Source organism: Dromiciops gliroides, chromosome 2, assembly GCF_019393635.1.
Source record: "Dromiciops gliroides isolate mDroGli1 chromosome 2, mDroGli1.pri, whole genome shotgun sequence".
NCBI lineage: Eukaryota > Metazoa > Chordata > Mammalia > Microbiotheria > Microbiotheriidae > Dromiciops > Dromiciops gliroides.
In genome coordinates, this window is record NC_057862.1 from 196,085,478 (window position 1) to 196,107,210 (window position 21,733).

At 41.5% G+C, this 21,733-nt stretch overlaps 1 protein-coding gene across 3 annotated transcripts in view; it reads left to right on the plus strand.

Annotated features, from left to right (window-relative positions):
• Positions 1-21,733, plus strand: part of SORD (sorbitol dehydrogenase) — a 73,978-nt gene that overhangs the window by 21,270 nt on the left and 30,975 nt on the right. For 2 of the 3 annotated variants that reach the window (XM_043982495.1, XM_043982497.1), the window contains exons 2-3: positions 13,158-13,191; positions 19,021-19,185. In XM_043982495.1, the coding sequence (XP_043838430.1) occupies positions 13,158-13,191; positions 19,021-19,185 (199 nt within the window). The remainder of the gene's footprint in view (positions 1-13,157; positions 13,192-19,020; positions 19,186-21,733) is intronic. The other variant, XM_043982498.1, reaches the window with a different exon arrangement.

The window sequence follows — 21,733 nt, forward strand, 5'->3', positions numbered from 1 at the left end:
ACCATACACGGCTAGTAAGTGTCACGTGTCTGAGGCTGGATTTGAACTCAGGTCCTCCTGAATTCAAGGCTGGTTCTTTATCCACTGCACCCTGCCCCTTGATTTTTTTTTTTTTATAGTGAGGCAATTGGGGTTAAGTGACTTGCCCAGGGTCACACAGCTAGTAAGTGTTAAGTGTCTGAGGCCAGATTTGAACTCAGGTACTCCTGACTCCAGGGCCGGCGCTCTATCCACTGCGCCACCTAGCTGCCCCCCTGATTTATTTTTTAAGGAGAAAACCAAGCTAGCATTGCCAAGGAAATTGGAAAAAGGTTTTTTATTAGTACCCACAAAGAACCTTAAGGAAGGAAGATAGATAAGACTATAAGTGACTAACCTGTATTTTCAAGGGGGCAATTCAGACTAATCAGCTTTTATAGGAGAACGAGTACAGTAGTTTAACATCTGCTTAGTCCCTCACTAATGTCTGCCATACCTTAGAGATGAGAAATCTACAACCTCCAAATCTCTTTAATATGCCTGATTGAGCTCCTGAAAACTTTGTGACCTAATGAAAACATGAGACTTGGGAGGTAAACTGAAAGCCCAGGCTGTCATAGCAGAGCTGAACAGATGGAAGCACATTTACCACAGGAACATTTCAGGAATAGACCAGGAAGGAAAAGCATCAAATAGAGCAGTTTGGTCAGTGAAGAACCACCAATGAAAAACCAGACATAATGTATATTGTTCCTTCTTAGAATTAATTGTAAGAGCATTTTAAAATATGAACTATTGGGGCAGCTAGGTGGTGCGTTGGATAGAGCACCGACCCTGGATTCAGGAGGACCTGAGTTCAAATGCAGCCTCAGACACTTGCTTACTAGCTATGTGACCCTGGGTAAGTCACAACTCCAATTGCCTCACCAAAAAAAAAAAAAAAAAAGACCCTTCTCTCCCAGAATAGTCCTCCCTTAAAACATGAACTATTTAGCACAGGGCCCACTTAAGTCTTTACCTGATCACATGCTGATTGTACCAAAGTGATATGTAAAGGAAGGAATTTTTTTCTCCATTTCCATTTTCATTTTAAAGAATAGCAAACTGATTTAGGAATAGAATGATTGATTGAGGACTGCTTGATTCAGTATTTATAAATAATGATATTTTAGGGGGCCAGTAGGTGGCGCAGTGGATAGAGCACCAGCCCTGGATTCAGGAGTACCTGAATTCAAATCCAGCTTCAGACACTTGACACCCACTAGCTGTGTGACCTTGGGGAAGTCACTTAACCCCAATTGCCTCGCCCCCCAAAAAAGATATTTTACCATATCCCAAACCAGGATTACATCATGTAATAGCCTCCTAATTAGTGTCTCTGACTCAAGTCTAATTCATCTCAGCACAGCTGCCAGAGTGATTTTTCTAAAATGCAGGTCTGACCACATCTGATTTCTGTCTCAATGAATTTCAATGGCTTCCTATCACTTCTGGAACAGAAATTCTTAATCTGGGGTCCATGAACCTCCAAAGGGTTTATAGATAGATTTCAGGAGATTGGTGAACTTGGATGGGAAAAACAAATTACATGGTTACTTTTACTGACCTCTGACAGAAATTTAGCTTTTCCTTCAGTTATTTAAAAACATTCTGAGATAGGATCCATAGGTTTCACCAGATTGCCAAAGGGGTCTGTCTGTGACACAAAAAAAGTTAAGAACTCCTGCCCTACAATAAAATAGAAATACTCTGTTTGACACGTAAAGCCCTTTGTAATCTGCCGCCAACCTACCTTTCCGGCCTTATTATACGTTACTCCCCTTCCTATACATTACAATCCAAACCTGCCTGCTTACAGCACCTTCCCATCTTCATACCTTTGCATTGGACATCCTCCATGCCTGGAATGCAGTCTCGCCTCACTCTTGGCTCCCTAGTCTCATTCAAGACCCAGCTCAAGGGTACATAGGGCCATCCCTGATCCTTACCTGCTACTAGTGTCCCAACTCAGTCACCTTGTGTTTATTTTATAAATACTTACATATGTATAGGTTCTCTTTTTGAGGGGAGAGACTTTCACTTTTGTCTTCATAACCCCCAAATTTAGGTTGGTGCCTGGCACATGATAGGTGCTTAATAAATTAATAAATAGACTATAAAAAAATGTTAAACTATAACCAATCTGGAAAAATTTATAACAGTACTTATATGAAAAATTATGATTATATGAAAAACTATAACTTTATGAAAAATTATTAGTTAAAAAATTATAATTGGGCCATAAGTCCTGCTGAGGTTGCCATTCAAATGTAAAATATTTTAACTGATTTAGGGCCTAATCTACCTGGGGGGCTAATCTGGGGACTTTTGACTGGCTGGCTATCTGACTGCTATTAATTTAATATGGGCCGTTTAAAAATTTCTCCATACTTCTCCCAAATTGATAAGCAAACGATTAAGAAGCCTCTTAATTAAATAATCAAATCAGAATTTATTTATAAAAATCAATGTAAATGATAAGGGTTAAGAAATGCAAATTATACAACCTGTCTGCTTTTAATGTTGCCACCTCTTGCCTTAGGGTATGCTACAGCTTTCTCCAACTTTCATTCTTTCTCTCCTTCACTCCACCTCCCCTGCTTTGCTTTCACTTCTTAGCTCCTTTCTTCTAACTCCAAGCCCCTTTCACTTTGTCCACCCCACCCCCCTTACCGTCTAACTTTCCTCTCTGTACTGCTGAACCCCTGCGTGTCTCTCTCTCACAGACCTCCTTGCGTTCTCTTAGTCCTCCGGCTTCCTCCAGCCTCCTTGCTCTTAGCTTTTTCTCTGTCTCCCCTCTCCTTACGTAGCCTGAGTCTCCTTAGCATCCTTGTAGCAGTCCCGCTTCTGTCCATTCACTCTCCCTTTTTCCAACCTGCTTCTCCCTGTACCATCTCCTTCTGTTCTCTTAATCTTCCGGCCTCCCTCTTTCACTGTCTTCTCCCCTGTATATATGTTCCTTCTCTCCCCTCAAACCTTGGGCTCCCTGCGCCCCCCCACCCCGCACTCCCCTGCACATGCCCAGCTAATCCGCTGGCTGCACTAGGGCTGTGCCCAGCGGGGCTCAAGGGGCCGTGCCCCCTGCTGCACACCTGAGACCTCCACATGGGCTGCACTAGGGCCTGGCAGGACAAGCCTGGGATCTCCGGGGCAGCTCCCCTCAGGGTGTAGGGAGCTGGGGCTTTTTGCCCCCAGCCGTCTGACCTGGCCTCCCTAAAGCCCATGGGTCTCTTTGGCTCAGCTGAAGCAGAGGGGGAGAGGCACCAGCCCTTCTTACACAGAAAAAACTTCTGAGGGCCTAAGGCTTTTTCACCTCAGCCCAAAGGCAGGGTCCCCAAATCAAAATAAATTTCCACAATACTTTGTATATGTATGTATGTACATTTACACATCTGTGTATGCATGTCTACACATATTTGTGCAACTCTATATATACATAATTAGACATTTAAATGCATATACACATGCATTGCATATATAAGCTTTTCCTCCCTTGCTTGGAATGCATGCTGAATTTAGAGTTAGTGGTTTGTTGTTATTCAAAGTGTCTGATTCCTTGTGGACAACAATGTTCCACAATCTAATTCTTTACCTGTATTCAAGGAGCTTGAGCTATTTAAAGGAAGTGCCCTCAAGTAAATTTGGGGTTTTCTTGGCAAAGATACTGGAGTGGTTTGTCATTTTCTTCTCCAGCTCATTTTACAGATGAGGAAACTGAGGTAAATAGGGTGATGTGACTTGTTAGGGTTGCACAGCTATTAAATATATGAGGTTGGATTTGAACTCAGGTTGTTCTGACTTCAGACCTGGTGCTCTACCCACTGCACCAGCTAGCTGTCAACTCACCTGATATCACTCATTACAACTCTGTTCTTAGGGCCTTAGTTTCCTTATCTAATGGATCTCCACAGTTCCTTCCATCTCTAACATTCTGTGATCCTACTATCATTCTAGCAAAAAGTAGAGCCTATAGCCATTGTAAATGGATTTCATTAGTGAAATTAATATTAATTTCAATAATTACAAGCATTGGAAACTAATTTCATTGGAACTAAAACTGCAGACCTGTCTGCTGCTGAGGTGGGAAGCTGGAAATATAATAGTAATGAAAGTGATCAAGGAAAAGGCCCTAGAGAAGCTCTCAAGGCTTCTTGGAGAGTGGGAGAACCTGTCGGCCTTTTGTCTTATTTTTTTAATCTCTCGTGGTCTTATCTGGCTGTAGGGAAAACCAGCTGGCTCTCAGTACAGTACCCTCTAGTGTCCACAAAGTGGCACTGTCGCATCTTTGGTATGGGCAAAATGCCGAGCAAACATTGTGCTGTTTCACTGTGCAGGCTTTCCACGATAGTTTTAGTTAGAAAGCAGAGGTCCAATATTCGACAGTCTGATTCCCCAAGTGCTTCTGGTATAGAAGGACCCTGGGGGCTGCTTACTGAGGCTTGTGGACGACAATGTCCCACAGTCTGATTCTTTACCTGTATTCAAGAAATGTGGTCTATGTAAAGAAAGTGCCCTCAAATAAATTTGTGTACACATATATGTATGTATACACACATGTACAATACATGATATATGCTTATTTATACATAGGTATGTATAAATAGTATATAGTCAAATACATACACATATGCATTGTAACGATTGGAATGATGCCACCTGCTGGATACTTACTGTAGAAGAGTTCTGCCCATGAAGCGAAGGTCTTTGAGGGCAAGACCAGGAGTCAGGAAGTGACGCGGGCTAGTGGGAGGAGGAAGGAAGAGACTGGCGCTCGGTCTCAGGCTCTTTCCTCTGGACTCTGGCGGAGAAGGGAGCTAGAAATGTGCTCTCCCTTTAATAGATAGGAATCTAGGCCTTTCTCTCTCTCTACCAAATTCTTATTCTCCTTAATAAATGCTTAAAAATCTAACTCTTGCTAAAGCTTATAATTTATTGGCGACCACTCATTAGATATTTTAGACAGTTTAGCTAGAATTTTAGCCCTTAACAGCATATATATATATATATAATGTTTTATTGATGCATTTTTGTCTTAACACAATAATTTCTGGAAACGCCTCCCTTCTCCACATTGAACCCTCCCAGTGACAAAGAAAAAACAGTTAACCACAAACACCTGGCAGTGTCCACAACTGACAACATATACAACATGCTGTCCTAAATAGTCTCTCACTTTGATTCCATGAGGAGGGAAATATGTTCCATTGCCTGTTTTCTCGTACCTTCATTTGGTTTTTCAGTTTCCCAGAATTCAACTTCCTTTTGGTGATCTTTTCATTTTATATTGAGGATATTGTTCATCAGGTTCTGCTAATTTTGTGCTTTTATCAGTTCATTCAGATCTTCCCATGCACCTCTAAGCTCGTTGTATTTGCCATTTCTGACTGCACAATAATATTTTTACATTAAAATATTCTAGTTTTTTTCAGCCATACTCAAATGGATGGCTAACCATTTTGTTTCCAGTTCTTTGCTACCACAAAAACCATTGATGTGAATATTTTGATATGTATTGGACCTTTGTTTTAGCCTTTGACTTCTTTGGGGTATACAACCTTTAATGGTATGAACAATTTAGTAACTTTTATTATGTAATTCCAAATTGGCATCTAGGACATTAGACCAATTCAGAGTTCTGCCAACAGAGAGTTGATGTGCCCAAATGTCTGCAACCACTCCACCATTGACTGTTCCTGTTTTTGACCATCTTTGCTCATTTACATGATAAATGAAACCTTGGAGTTGTTCTAATTTGCACTTCTCTTACTATGAGTAATTTGCAGCTTGTTCATATTATAGCCATTAGTAGTTTTCATTTCTTCCTTTGAAAACTATATACCCTTTAACAATTTCTCTGTTGGGAAATGGCTCTTGGTATTATAGATTTATGTTAGGTCCCTAAATATCTTGGATATAAGACTTAGCGATATTTGATGCAAGTATTTTTCCTCCATACTTTTTCTTTTTGTTCAGTCTTTATTGACTTTATTTTTGCAAAAGTTTTTAAAATTTCACTCAAAACTGTCCATTTTGTTTTTTATGATCTCTATCCTATGTAAGAATAAATCGCTGGCATAGTGGTTATAGAGCTGGACCTGATCTAGAAGGCCTGAGTTCAAATCCTGCCTTAGACAGCTGAGTGACCCTGGGCAAGATATTTATCCTGTCTCCCTCAGTTTCTTTATCTGTAAAATAGGGTTAATAATAGCACCTGACTCCCAGAGTAAAATGAAATAATATTTGTAAAGTGCTTTTCAAACCTCAAAGTGTTATATAAATGTTATTTATGTAATGATGATATTCAGTTAAGAATTGTGCCAACAGCCATAATTGTGAAAAGTACCTAATTTCTTAATGATGTCACCTTTTCTATTCAGTCACATTCAATTTAAACTTATTGAGGTATATTACATAAAATGTTAGTGGAAATCTAATTTCTCCCAAATTACTTTCCAGTTTTCCCAGCAATTCTTTTAAAAGGGGGAATCCTTCCCCCAGTAACTGATGTGTTTGGCTTTCTCAAGCACCAGCTACTGTTTATATGCCCTCACGATGGGGGATAATCACTTATGCTCTTTCACTATGATCCCTCTCCAAAAGAAAAAAAAGCATCAACAAAAAACCAAAGTGCCCGGCATGGGCTTGGTTGGAGGGGATAGAGGAAGTTACCAAATAAATTTATTAAATCTCCTCTTAGTGCTTGGGAGAATTAGCTAGACTAGAAGGAGTCTGGGACCCATGATCAACAGGTTTTGCTACTTTATACCTGTGTAACTTTGGAAAAGCATCATAGTACTCTGGAAGAGTAAGAGGATCTGAGTTCAAATCCTAGCTCTCTACTTACTGCCAGTATGACCTTGGGCAAATCACTTAACAGACAGCTAGGGGGCCCAGTAGTTAGAACACTGGGCCTGAAGTCAGGAAGACCTGAGTTCAAATGAGGCCTCAGATACTTATTGTGTGACCTTGGGCAAGTCACTTAACCCTGTTTGCCTCAGTTTCCTCATCTTGTAAAATGAGCTGGAGAAGGAAATGGCCAATCACTCCAGTGTCTTTGCCAACAAAACCCCAAATGGGCTCATGAAGAGTCAAGACATGACTGAAATGACTGAATAAGAACAATAAAAGTCACTTAACTCTGAGACTCAGTTTCCTTATCTGTAATATGGGGGAATTGTATTGATGATGTCTAAGGTGATCTCCAGCTCTAAATCCTATAAGCTGTCTTCTAGAATTGAAGTTTCTGTTTCCTCATATTTAAGATGAGTGGACTGGATTAGATGACCTGTGTGTGTGTGTGTGTGTGTGTGTGTGTGTGTGTGTGGCAACGAGGGTTAAGTGACTTGCCCAGGGTCACACAGCTAGTAAGTGTCAAATGCCTGAGGTTAAATTTGAACTCAGGCCCTCCTGAATCCAGGGCCAGTGCTTTATCCACTGCGCCACCTAGCTGCCCCCAAATGACCTCTTAAGGAGATCAGAAGATCCTTTTCAACCCTAATTTTTTTTTCTTTTTTTAGTGAGGCAATTGGGGTCAAGTGACTTGCCCAGGGTCACACAGCTAGTAAGTGTTAAGTGTCTGAGGCCGGATCCAAACCCAGGTACTCCTGACTCCAGGGCTGGTGCTTTATCCACTGCGCCACCTAGCTGCCCCTCAACCCTAAATTTTAAAAGTATTTTATTGATGCCCTTTCTTTTGGTGGGGCAATGAGGGTTAAGTGGCTTGCCCAGGGTCACACAGCTAGTGTCAAGTGTCTGAGGCCACATTTGATGTCAGTTCCTCCTGAATCCAGGGCCAATGCTTTATCCACTGTGTCACCTTGCTGCTCCAGTGACTTTTTCTAATATTTGATTCTTTTTCAAATGTACCTCTCCCTCTCTCCCCTACCTTTTGAGCAACCCGACAATTCATTTCAATTAAACACCTACAGTTGCCCATGGCACAAATAGTACTAGGTTTTAGGAATACACAAACAAAATTAGTCCCTGCCCTGACTGAGGTGGGCTGGAGCCAGCTCATAGTGGTTCTTTAGAGCTGATGGTTAAATATTCAGTACAGTTTATTTACATCTTGGATGGAGATCAGCAAATGCTACAAAGCAGGGCTTAATCTGTTGTTTATCATCGATACTTAAGAAAGTAAGAAGGTGTTAATAATGCAGATTCAATTTAAAGATATGACCTGCATACATTTTGTAGGGAGAGCCCACCACTGTCTATAAGGTAGTTTGCATTTCCTTGATTAGAAGTGAAGATAATAATCCTTCTTCGCTCAAAAGAGCCTTACAAAGGTAGCTACTGTCACAGGTAAGGTGTCAGTGACATCTAATGTACCCAGTATGTGAGGCTCGTGAGGCTCTGAATTGGGAGCTAATTGTCATTAAATGGAACACACGCTCCCTCTCCCCAAGATGCTGCTTCTGTCTTCTCTCTCTGTCCCTTTGCACTGACTGGCCCCTAGATCGCTCATCCTCCTCATTTCTTTGCTTCTTAGAACCCCTGGCTTTCTTCAAGACTGAATTCACCTCACTGCCCCCTCCCCAGCTGTTAGTGCTTTATCCTATAAGGGTTAGCTTCCCTCTATCTAATCTACTCCATATGTATCTTGTATGTGCCTACTTGTACAGCTATCTTCTCCTGCCTTAGAATGTATGTCCTTGAGAGCAGAGTAAGACTTTTTGCTTTTTATCTCTCCAGCGCTTAGCACAGTAGGAGGTGCTTGCTAAATATTTACTGATTGACTGATTGCTCTGTGGCTGTGAGATTTGCGCGAGAACATAGGCAGTTGCCCTTCTGATTTCTGCCCCAGAGGGGAGCAGTTCTTGGGTATCTCTTCAGGTGTTTGTGAAATGGACACTTTGGCTCCTCCATTCTTCACTTTCGCTCCCAGTTACCAGTAATTTCAGAGCTTATGGGAAAGGGAAAATAAATAACACAGGCAATCTACAGACCCTAGAGTGGAGAGTAGCTCCGGCTATAGTAGAGTGTAGTGAAATGAGTGCTGGTCCTGGGATCAGAATTTCTGGACTCACATCCTACTTGGTCCTTTACTAGCTGTTCTGTGGGCAGCTGGGTGCTGAAGTAGATGGAGTGCTGGCCTTGGAGTCAGGAGGACTCCTTTCCTGAGTTCAAATCCAGCTTCAGACTCTTACAAGCAGTGTGACTCTGGACAGGTCACTTAATTAACCCTGTTTGCCTCAGTTTCCTTATCTGTAAAATAGACTGGAGAGAGAAATGACAAACTACTCCAAGTCATTTAACCTTTCTTTCTGATTTTGTTTTCTCAATGCACTCCTACCTCCAGCCCCCAGAATTGTTTTCCCCATTGGAATTTAAGCTCTTTGATAACAAGGATGATTTTGTTACTTATATTTGTATTTCAAAGCCTAGTGTACTGCCTGGCCTTTGATAAATTCACATCAACTGATTGGATTGTTATAAGGGAAGCACTCTGTAAGGGTAGGAACCAGACCTATGAATACATTGGGACTGCTAGGGCTTAAGTTTAGTGCAAACAGGGGCAGCTAGGGGGCGCAGTGGATAGAGCACTGGCCCTGGATTCAGGAGTACCTGAGTTCAAATCCGACCTCAGACACTTAACACTTACTAGCTGTGTGACCCTGGGCAAGTCACTTAACCCCCAATTGCCTCACTAAAAAAAAGAAAAAAGTTTAGTGCAAACAATTCACACTTCGTATTTTCATTGGGCTGGAACCAATGACCATGCTTTACATAATTATAATTTCAAATAGTGAGAATTCAAATAAATGAGACCACTTGAGGGAATTCTCTATTTGAACTAATCATAAGGACCAAGCTGTATAGGTGAGGGGCTTCTGCCAATGCAGATGGACACTGAGGATGGACATGATAGGTGTAGGCTCATGGTGTCAGAAGTGGGACTGGAGAGTCTTCCTGATCTGAAGCCAGCTCTCTATCCACTACTTCAGGCTGCCTCTCAAACCTTTTAAATCCTTCTGTAAATGGGACTCACTTATTACCCTAGTTCATGAAGGTGGCCAAAAATCCTAAAACTTCCTTTAAAATTTCAGATGCTTGGGGCAACTTGGTGGCACAGTGGATAGAGTACCGGCCCTGGAGTCAGGAGGACCCGAGTTCAAATCTGACCTCAGACACTTAACACTTACTAGCTTCGTGACCCTGGGCAAGTTACTTAACCCCAATTGCTTCACTAAAAAAAAAAATTTTTTTTAATTTCAGATGCTAAAGTGTGGCCTGGATATTTTGGGAGATAAGGGGCAGAATAAATAACCAGCTGTCTACCCACATTCACTAATCTGCAAGGGAGTTAAAGCAGGAAGCCTTTTCCAGTTTTTTTTTTAATCTTAATATCTTCCTTTGAAATTACCCTCAATTTATCCTGTATATATCTTGTTTGTATTTAGTTACTTTTTTTTTTTAACTCCCAGTACCTAGCACAGTGCCTGGCTTAATAAACCTCACTGAGGTAGGTAGGTAGCCGGGACTGATCCTTTTTCCATTTTTAAAATTTCTGTTCTAGAGAGAAAGTGCCACCTATACAGCTTGGTCCTTATGATTAGTTCAAATAGAGAATTCCCTCAAGTGGTCTCATTTATTTGAATTCTCACTATTTGAAATTATAATTATGTAAAGCATGGTCATTGGTTCCAGCCCAATGAAAATATGAAGAGACCAAACAAATAAATGCTTGTCTATGACTATTAATATTTTTTTTTTCCAAAAGGGAGGGATCCTGAGCTGGAAAAGACCCTTGGACAATCCCAAGGCTTGTTCCTGCTAGAGATAGCTGAATTCAGGGGAGTTTTGAGAAGGAGATGGAAGTGTGGGGGAGGTGAACAGAGAAAACAGGTGCACTCACCTGATTGATTCCTCTGAGCCCCAGGCAGTTTTCAGAGGTGGGCGGAAGAGCGATTGGTATTTGGAGCTTCTTCACTTATCAGCCCCTCCTGTGCCTGTCCCTACAACCAGGGTTGGACTGCCCCCAAGAGCTATGTAGGCATTTTTCCCTCTGTGGTTTAGTTGGCACTTCTCCAGGTAGCAAGGGAGCAGGGGTAGCCCTCTGCAGGCCTCTACCTCTACTCTGAATTTCCAGGACCTAGTGATATTGATGTCACTATCTTGGGGTTACCTGAAAACTTAATGAGCCTTCTGTGGTAGATGTTATTTACAGGTCAGTCATTCCATTATTTAGGAAACCAGTGGTTAAATTGCAGAACAAACCTTGCCAGAGTGTTGCTACTATATCCCCCCAGGCTGACTTTGAATCATCAACTGCTTTTGCAGTCTGAAATTTGAACACATTGGGCATCCATCCAACAATAATGTCATCTCGAGAGCTGCTTGTCTCTCACAGGAAGAAATGGTTTAATGAAAATAGGATTTATTGTAGATGTAGGGCCAAATGGACCCTCAAAGGCCATCTGGTCTGACCCCCTCTTTTTACAGATGAAGAAACAGATCCAGAGAGGTTCAGTGATTTACCCAGGGCCGCACAGATGGGATTATATGATCTTAAACTGAGAAGGATGCATAAAAATCGGTCCAGCTATCTTTTTTCCAAAGGAGAATAAAACCCAAGGTCACTCTGTAAGATTGAGGATTCAAACCCAGACTTTCTGACTCTAAACTCAGCCTCCTTTCCATTGTACCTCCAATCTAAGCCAGAAACATGGAAAAAATGTTCACAACAGCAGCAGAAGTGGTGTGGTAAAGTAGGTAGAACATTGAATTTTGAGTCAGTGTCTTGTGTCTGAGGACGGGTTTTGGCTGGGATCCCCCTGGGTTTAGGGGGGATGCTTTGTCCACTGTGTCACCTAGCTGCCCCATGATGACATCTTTAGGGTTAAATTGAGGGGTGAAAAGAAAGAGGGGTAAGAGGAATGCACTGGGGAAGGGGGAAGGGCAGAGATGAAATCCTACATGAAAGAAACAGGAAAAAGCTTATGGAGTAGGGGAAGAGATAGGGGAGGAGCCGGGCAGTAAATAAATTTTATACTCTTTGGAAAAGGCTCAAAGACCTCAAACTCCTCAGAGTTGCCTCAAGGAGGTATTAACATACACTCCCAACTGGGTGGAGTAATCTATTTAATCTGGGCAGAAAATGAGCCTAATATTCATCAGAATTGACTCAAAGACCTCAATCTCATCAGAATTGGCTCAAGGAGGGAATAAAGTACACACTCAGTTGGGTAGAGTAATCTCTCTAACCCTGCAGGAAAATAGGAGGGGAAGGGGATAAAGAGAGAGGAGCATAAGAAGGAAGGGCAGATTAGGGGAGGGGACAGACAGGAGCAAATCCCTTTTCAAGAGGGATAGGATGAAAGAAGATGAATAATAGAATAAATATCATGGGGAAGGGAAGAGGATGGAAGGGAAACATTTAACAATAGTAATCATGAAAAGGGGAGGAAATTGCACAAAAAATATTTATAGCAACTCTTTGTGGTGGCTAAGAATTGAGAATCAAGGGAATTTCCATCAATTGAGGAATGACTGAAGAAGCTATGGTATATGATTGTAGTGGAATGGTCTTGTGCTATAGGAAATGACCAACAGGATGATCCCAGAAAAACCTGGGACTCATGAACTGATGAAGTGAAGTGAGCAGAGCTAGGAGGACATTGTGCGGAGTGACAGCAGTATTGTTCAATGAGCAATTATGAATGACTTAACTACTCTCAACAATGCAATGATCCAAGACCATCTCAAGGGACTAATGAAGAAGCTTACTATCTACCCCCATAGAAAGAACTAATAAAAAGAGCACTTGTGGATTGTACGTATATAACCTGCTTGTGTTCTTGTGGAGGGGGGAAGAAAGGGAGGGAGGGAGAAAAATTTGGAACTCTAAATCTTATGAAAATGAATGTTTGAAAACTACCCTTATATGTAACTGGAATTTTGAGTCAGGAAAATGCTTATTCAAATCCTCCCTTGGACTTTTACTAGCTCTGTGATTGGTCTCTGAGCCTCAGCTTCTTTATCTGTAAAATGGGGGTAATAATAACTTCTAGCTCACAGGGTTGTATCAAGGACCAAGTGCACGTGGAATACTTTGAAGCACTACCTCAATATTAATTATTATTATTATTACCCTGATGACAATGGATGCTGAATATATTGTATTTTGTTTCCTTTAGGAAAACTATCCAATTCATGAACCAGGCCCAAATGGTAAGTCTCGAGCATTATTTCTTTCCTGTTGGTCTATCCAGATGACAATATGCACCATAATCCTCTCATTCCCTATTTCCTTAGACTTTTGCCAACCTGCTAACTCAATCGCATTGTACAGAGTTTGGATGGATGAGTTTAATGCTTGTATCTAGGTGGTACAGTGGGTAGAGTGCTGAGTCTGGAGTTGGTAAGGCCTGAGTGAGAAGACACTAGCTGTGTGACCCTGGGCAAGTCTAACTGCTTCAGCTTTCTAATCTCTAAAATGAGGACAATAGTAGCATCTACCTCCCAGGATAGTTGTGAGGATCAAATGAGATGATAATTCATTGTAAAGCACTTAGCACAGTGCCTGGCACTAATAACTCTTATATATAAATGTGTCCCTATTTGTTTTTTGTTTTTTTTGTTTAGTGAGGCAATTGGGGTTAAGTGATTTGCCCAGGGTCACACAGCTAGTAAGTGTTAAGTGTCTGAGGCTGGATTTGAACTCAGGTACTCCAGACTCCAGGGCCAGTGCTCTATCCACTATGCCACCTAGCTGTCCCAGGACCTGAGTTTGGTTTTTTTGTTTGTTTGTTTTTGTTTTTTTTGGTGAGGCAATTGGGGTTAACTTAACACTAGCATCAAGGGGGATCAGGAAAGATCCTGTAGAATATGGAATTTTAGCTGGGACCTGAAGGAAGCCAGGAGGCAGGGGTGAGGAGGAACAGAGCTTCCTAGGCATGGAGTGAAAGCTCTGATAGCTGCAACATCTGGCACAGTAGGGGCGGTGGGGGGGAGGGCAGAGCATGATGTGGTGGAAAGGACTGGGCTGATAGGAATGGAGTGACAGGACCTGAATTTTTTTGGTTTTGTTTTTGTGAGGCAATTGGGGTTAAGTGACTTGCCCAGGGTCACACAGCTAGTAAGTGTTAAGTGTCTGAGGCCGGATTTGAACTCAGGTCTTCCTGACTCCAGGGCCAGTGCTCTATCCACTGCGCCACCTAGCTGCCCCAAAACTAATCATTCTTGCCCAGGCAACCCTCCAAGACTGCAGGTTGCCCAGAAGATGCTGAAGAGCATCGGGAGAGTTCCTCACTTGGAACGCTTTCCATTTATAAAATCATAAGGCTAATCAAAGAAACTACACACATGCACGTATGCACACAGATCCCAATCTTCAAGAAGTTAATTTCACCTTTCTCTTTGGGGAAGGATCTTGAAAGATTTCTGCAGAAACTCCGTCCCCAATTACTAGAGTGTTCATTCATTCCAGAGAATAAGGATGACTCAAGAGGGCTTCGAAGCCTTTATCTCCACATCAGATCAATGAGCTTTTCTAGTCTCCATACAGCAATGACCTTTGGTACTTAAAAGTATTTTGAATGTCTAGATTATGTTGATTTATTATAGGTAAGTAGAGGAAGAATGATTCTTCCAAAGGACTGTTCAAAGATTTTTATGATGCTTAGTTCATAATGTAAATATTTGTTGTTCATTTGTTCACTTTTGTGTCTGACTCTTCATGACCTGTGGACCATAGCACACCAATGTTGTCCATGGGCTTTTCCTGGCAAAGATACTGGAGTGGTGTGCCATTTCCTTCTCCAGTGGTTTAAGGTAAACAGACGTTAAGTGACTTGCCCAGGGTCACACAGCTAGTATCTGAGACCAGATCTGAACTCAGGTCTTCCTGACTCCAGGCTCAATGCTCTTATACACACACACACACACACACACACACACACACACACACACACTTTCTAGGTTTGGGGCTACACATGCAAAACAAATCTGGGACATTTCTCGGTAAGAGTTGTTGTGGTGGAAGAAACTCCAATGACCTAAATGTTAAGGGACCTGACTTACAACCAGGGAGTAACTTGGAGCTAGGAAGGCCTGGCATTGTCTCTTTTCTTTATTAAATGAGATGGTTTTCTGGAAAGACATAAGCTGATGCAAAATGAAATGTAACAGCAGTATTGTAAGATGATCATGTGAATGATTTGGTTATTCTTGGCAATGCAATGATCTGGAACAACTCTAAAGGACTTATGGTGAGGGATGCTCTCCATCCCCAGAGAAAGAGCTGATGCTGTCTGTCTGATTGAAGCATACTTTTTTTACTCTTTACTTTTTTTGAGGTTTTTGCTTTCTTTTTTTTGGTATATTTTCTTTCTCAACATAACCAATAGAGAGATGTATTTTACATGATTACACATGTATAACCTATATCGAACTGCCTGCCTTCTTAGTGATGGGATAAAGAGGGAGGAAGGGAGAGAATTTGGAATGAAAAAAATTTTAAAACTAATGTTAAAAATTGTTTTTACGGGGCAGCTAGGTTGCACAGTGGATAGAGCACAGGCCCTGGATTCAGGAGGACCTGAGTTCAAATCCGGCCTCAGACACTTAACACTTACTAGCTGTGTGACCCTGGGCAAGTCACTTAACCCCAATTGCCTCACTTTAAAAAAAATTGTTTTTACATGTAATTGGGGGAAATAAAATACTAAACAATAAGAAAAAAATGAGATGGGTTTTCCTAAAGCTGCATTCAGGTTTCACTAATTCCCCGCTGTACTTATGCTTTCCTTCCTTTTTTCCTTCTTTCTTTCTTTCTTTCTTTCTTTCTTTCTTCCTTCCTTCCTTTCTTTCTTTCTTTCTTTTTTTCCTTCCTTCCTTCTTTCTTTCATTTTTTTGGGGGTGGGGCAATAAGGGTTAAGTGACTTGCCCAGGGTCACACAACTAGTAAGTGTCAAGGGTCTGAAGCTGGATTTCAACTCAGGTGTGTGTGTGTGTGTGTGTGTGTGTGTGTGTGTATAAGATTCCTCCTGAATCCAGGGCTGGTGCTTTATCCACTGCACCACCTAGCTGCCCCTATTGTCTTATTTATGGGTCTTGACGTCCAAGGTATGTTTTGGGTACATTTATATGCTGGGGAATTTTCAGCCTGTGTTCCTTGAAAGCTTTGGAACAATTTCGCGTGAGTAGCCAAAGTGAAAGGAAAATAAATTTATTAGCAGAAAGACTGCTCATAGCAGTTTTGGCTTCATAGGGTCATTTGGCTTATAGTCTCAGATTTGGTTTATAAGGCTTTTTTTGGCTTTGTTTAGGGTACACACACAGTACCATTTCTGTAGCATTTGGATGGACCAATGGGTTACAGTCTGTCCCCATAATAAAGCCGGCCTGTTAAGTGCCTAGTTGTCTGTTGGATACTACATCTGTGGATCGAGGATATATAAAGAATACCCTATATAGCAAGGTTTTGTGTGTTTAGCATAAGCAGGTTTGAGGTAATGGAGGCGGATTTTGTTATTTAGTCAGCAACAGAATGGAAGTAACTCAGTCAACCTTGCATTCAGGTAACATTTATTTTTTTATTCCAAACTTCACAGTATTAGGTTAAGTCCATTTTTTTCTGCTATGCAAATTGATTCTCTAAAGAACTATTTGAATAAGGGGGATGGGTACATAGATCAGATGCCCCATCTAGTCCCTAGTTGTTAGCTTCCTCTGAAGAGGCTCTCCACCTAGAAATTACTTTCCCTGTACTTAGTTGTGTCAATCAGTAAGCAGTCAGTGTGCATTTATTAAGTGCCTACCATGTGCCAAACACTATGCTGTTACACTGGGGATATAAAAGAAAGGCAAAAGAAAGACAGGAGCTCACGGTCTAATGGGAGAAACTACATGCAAAACAACTATGTGAGAACACTCCATATACAGGATAAAGTAGACATAATCAACAGAGGGAAAACACTAGCATCAAGGGGGATCAAGAAAGATCCTGTAGAATATGCAGTTTCAGTTGGGACCTGAAGGAAGCCAGGAGGCAGGGGTGAGGAGGGACAGAGCTTCCTAGGCATGGAGTGAAAGCTCTGATAGCTGCAACATCTGACACAGTAGGTGGGGGGGGGGCAGAGCATGATGTGGTAGAAAGGGCTGGGCTGATAGGAATGGAGTGACAGGACCTGAATTTTTTTGGTTTTGTTTTTGTGAGGCAATTGGGGTTAAGTGACTTGCCCAGGGTCACACAGCTAGTAAGTGTTAAGTGTCTGAGGCCGGATTTGAACTCAGGTCCTCCTGACTCCAGGGCCAGTGCTCTATCCACTGCGCCACCTAGCTGCCCCAGGACCTGAATTTAAATATGAAATCTGCCACATTCTGTTTCCTGTGCGACTTTGAACAAGTCCCTTAACTTCTCTGCTCAGAGATTATCTAAAATGAGGGGATTGGAGTTGATGGTCCCTATGGTCCCTTCCAGCTCTACAACTATGAGCCTCTGAGGTTTTCACACATACTTGGCCCTTGTTGAATGGAGCTGAGGGAAAAACCAAGAAACTTTGAAATTCAGAAGAATGGATATAAGTGTTGACACTTTGTAAACTTCTCTTTTGAAAACTGAGTTCGGAAATTTCAGCCACACCCAATCCATTCTTCTAATTTGTGGTGTGGCTGTTCACTTAAGATTGATTCAATGAGTCCCCTCCTCCCAACATCCTCAAAATAAACCAGTTTTTCTGGGGGAGATTTTTTTTTTGGTAATGTATATGTTTTACTTTCATTTTAACATAAGTCTGAAGCAAAAGTAGGCATTCCATAACATAATTACTTCCCAAGATTAAAACAACATCAATAATGCAGTAGAACCTCATTAATTCAGACTAATTAGAGAAAAGAATAGTCAGAATTAGTGGAGGATTTGAATCACACTATTTTTTTTTAAGACATGCTATTTCATTACTTTTAAGTAGAGATAGTAACTCACAGTAATGGCTCATAAAATGGTGCTAAGTAGGGCTCCTGCTTAAATCTAATGGAGAGTTAAGGTTTGCTGATAATTAGCACATGAATTGTTCCTTCTCTTAAATAGTTCCTCCTCTTAAATCATTTAAACCTTCTTAGCATCTTCTATTAATTTTCTTTGGCAGACTTCTCCCCCAGTGTAAGCATAAATGAAGTTCCCCCAATTCATGAGATTTTATTGTTGTGGTGGTGGTGGTAGTGGTGGTGGGGTTGGGTGTGTGTGTGTGTGTGTGTTTATGTGTGTGTGTATGAATTTGCACAAAAGAGGGTGCTTAAATCCTGACTGATTATATTTGAGGACTCTCCTTTGAAGTGCTTTCTACTCTATGACCAAAACATCTCTCCCGTTTTTTCAAACTACCCTCAAATGGGAGTTCAGTGAATGAGAATTGATATTACAGGCACTGTGTTAAAAACCAAAACGAAACAAGTTCCTGCCCTTAAGGAGTTTACATTTTATTAAGGAGAAAACATATACATATATTATTAATTCATTAAACATTGATTTTAATCCCTACTGTGTGCCCAGCACTATGTTAAGTGCTGGGGATAAAATAAAAATTAAAAAAAAAAAGGGGAAAAGACAGTTCTTAGAACAGCTAGGTGGCACGTTGGATGGAGTGCTGGGCCTGGAGTCAGAAAGACTTGAGTTCAAATCCAGCCTCAGACACTTATTAGCTGTGTGACCTGGGGCAAGTCACTTAACCCTGTCTGTTTCAGTTTCCTCATCTGTAAGATGAGCTAGAGAAGGAAATGGCAAACCACTCCAGTATCTTTGCCAAGAAAATCCCAAATGGAGTCACAGAGAGTCAGACATGACTGAACAACAAAAACGAAATGCCATCAAGGAGCTTACAAGCTAATGGATTTACAAATAAATATACTTACAAAATAAACACTTTAGGTAAAAATGGGGGTGGGGGTGGTGAGGGAGGTTATGAATATCAGGAAGATGAGAAGAGACTTGAAAGCCCTTCAAAAGCAAGTCTCTTGTGCATTTTGGAGTTTTTCACATTTTCCTTTCCTTTTCCCCAGAGGTGCTGCTAAAAATGCATTCGGTTGGCATCTGTGGCTCTGATATCCACTACTGGAAGCACGGTCGGATTGGAGAATTTGTGGTTAAAAAGCCAATGGTTCTGGGACATGAAGCCTCAGGAACTGTGGTGAAGGTGGGAGCCATGGTAAAGAACCTTCTCCCAGGTGAGCAGACTCCTTTTCCTGTCAGTCAGTAACCATGTGGGGAGTTTTCTTCCTGGATCATAGATCTGAAAGGGAGGTTGTTTTTTGTTTTACCCCCTCCTTTTACTGATGAAGGAAGTAGCGCCCTGCCTAGTGTTCACAGGGCCACAGGGTTGTAGAGCTATAGCTGAAAGAGATCTCAGCATGAAGTTCAGCCCCCTCTCTTATAAGATGAGCAAACTGAGGTTTGCAGAGAGTCTAAATGACTTGTCTCTTATGATAGAGAAGAGGACCATAAGCTCTTTCTCCTGTGCTGTGCTGTGCTGTCTCCGGCTGCTACTCCTGTCTGTGCACAGGGATTAGACACTAGGAGGACCTCCAGACACCTCTCTAGTCTGCTTATACAAGGGAAAGAAACCCCACCTGTCTCTAGGATGTCTTGTTATAGCTGTTGGCTTTGATTAATGTTCCATTTTATTGGCAAAGAGGCCTCTATAAAATCATATGGTGGAAACTTTTGGAATCCTTCCCTCCCTTCATCACAGGCTCAGCTCATTCCATAAGGTTCCTGGAGTTAAATTAAGCAAAGTCAGTAGATGAGATTGGACTCCTGAAGGTGTTAGATCTGTATCACATGTATCAAACTCATAGCCCACAGGACTGGGGAGTGTTCCCCAGTGCAGCCTGAATCTGGTTACAATGTAATGGGGGGGCCGCTAGGGGGTGCAGTAGATAGAGCCCTGACCCTGGAGTCAGGAGGACCTCAGTTCAAATCTAGCCTCAGACACTTTATACTTACTGGCTGTGTGACCCTGGGTAAGTCACTTAATCCCAATTGCCTCACCCTCCCCCCCAAAAAAATATAATTGGGAAATGTTTATCAAAATACATACAAATAAAATAAACCATAGATAATCCTGTAGTTTTCTAAGTTAATATGCAGCCTTCAGGGTTATTTTTTCTATTTGAGTTTGACATTACTGGTGTCAGTCACCTGAGGATGTTCCCTCAGGTTGGGCCACTTTCATATTAGTGATTATCAATTAACTCATCAATCAACAATGATTTTGGGGGGGGGGCGGGGCAATGAGGGTTAAGTGACTTGCCCAGGGTCACACAGCTATTAAGTGTCAAGTGTCTGAGGCCGGATTTTTGAATTCAGGTCCTGCTGAATCCAGGGCCAGTGCTTTATCCACTGCACCAAGCTAAGCTGCCCCGAACAACGATTTTTTAAAAGCATGTACTATGTGTCAGGCATTGGCTCTCTGGAAGGCAGTAGTAGAGAAAAGTCCACTGAATTTGGAGTCAGAAGGCCTGAGTTTAAATCCCAATTCAGTTACTACCTTTGTGACCTTGGGTAAGTAACTGAGCTTCTCTTTGCTTGGTTACTTTCATCTGTAATTTAAGGGGAGTCCCACTAATGATCCCTGAAGTCTCTTCCTGTGGCCCTATGAATTACTCTGCAGGATCACTACAAAGTGAATTGCCCAAAGGTTATATCCTAGCAACAGATTTTGTTACTTTTTTTTTTTTTTTTGGTGAGGCAATTGGGGTTAAGTGACTTGCCTAGGGTCACACAGCTAGTTAAGTGTTAACTGTCTGAGGCCGGATTTGAACTCAGGTCCTCCTGAATCCAGGGCCGGTGCTCTATCTACTGCGTCACCTAGCTGCACCCCAAATTTTGTTACTTCTTAATTACAAGATAGAAGTCTGAACCTGGTCTAGGGTTAGATTTTTCTTATTGTTGATGTAACTTTTAAAATTGATGTACAACACTTTTATTGATATAATTTTCTTTCCTTCTATAACAATAAGAAATTTTCAGTGCCATTTCCAGCAGATAAGACATATGTACACGTGCCTGTCTGTATACACATGTATCTCTGGGTATCTTTGTGTACATTTTATTATTATTATTATTATTATTATTATTATTATTTAGTTGTTCAGTCATGTCCAACTCCTAAGTGTTCTGACCTGCAGTTTTGTGGCCCCATTAAGTTTGGCCCCTGGGAGTGGGGACCCCTGGGATACTACTTTTTTTTGGCGGGGCTATGGGGGTTAAGTGACTTGCCCAGGGTCACACAGCTATTAAGTGTCAAGTGTCTGAGGCTGGACTTGAACTCAGGTACTCCTGAATCCAGGGCTGGTGCTTTATCCACTGCGCCACCTAGCTGCCCCTTCTTTTTTTTTTTTCTGGGATACTACTTAAAGAAAGGTGAATTGGAGCTGGTCAAAATTCCGTATTTTATCAGTGGTGGGTTCTGGCCAATGAATAGCCCCTACACTTCCAGCCTGGGTGAGATAGGGAGACCCAACCTTTGGAAAAACCCAAATACTTTAATTTTATATGTGTGCATAGATATATATAGAGATATAGATATATACATGTATATATGATTACATATGTGTGTGATAACACATACATGGGAGATTTGGGTGGTATATATACATACATACCTTCTTATGTACATCCACACATATATAATATATACATAATTGTTTGCACGTTGACTCCCAATTAGAATGTGAGGTCCTTGGAGGGCAGGAATTGTTTTCGCCTTTCTTT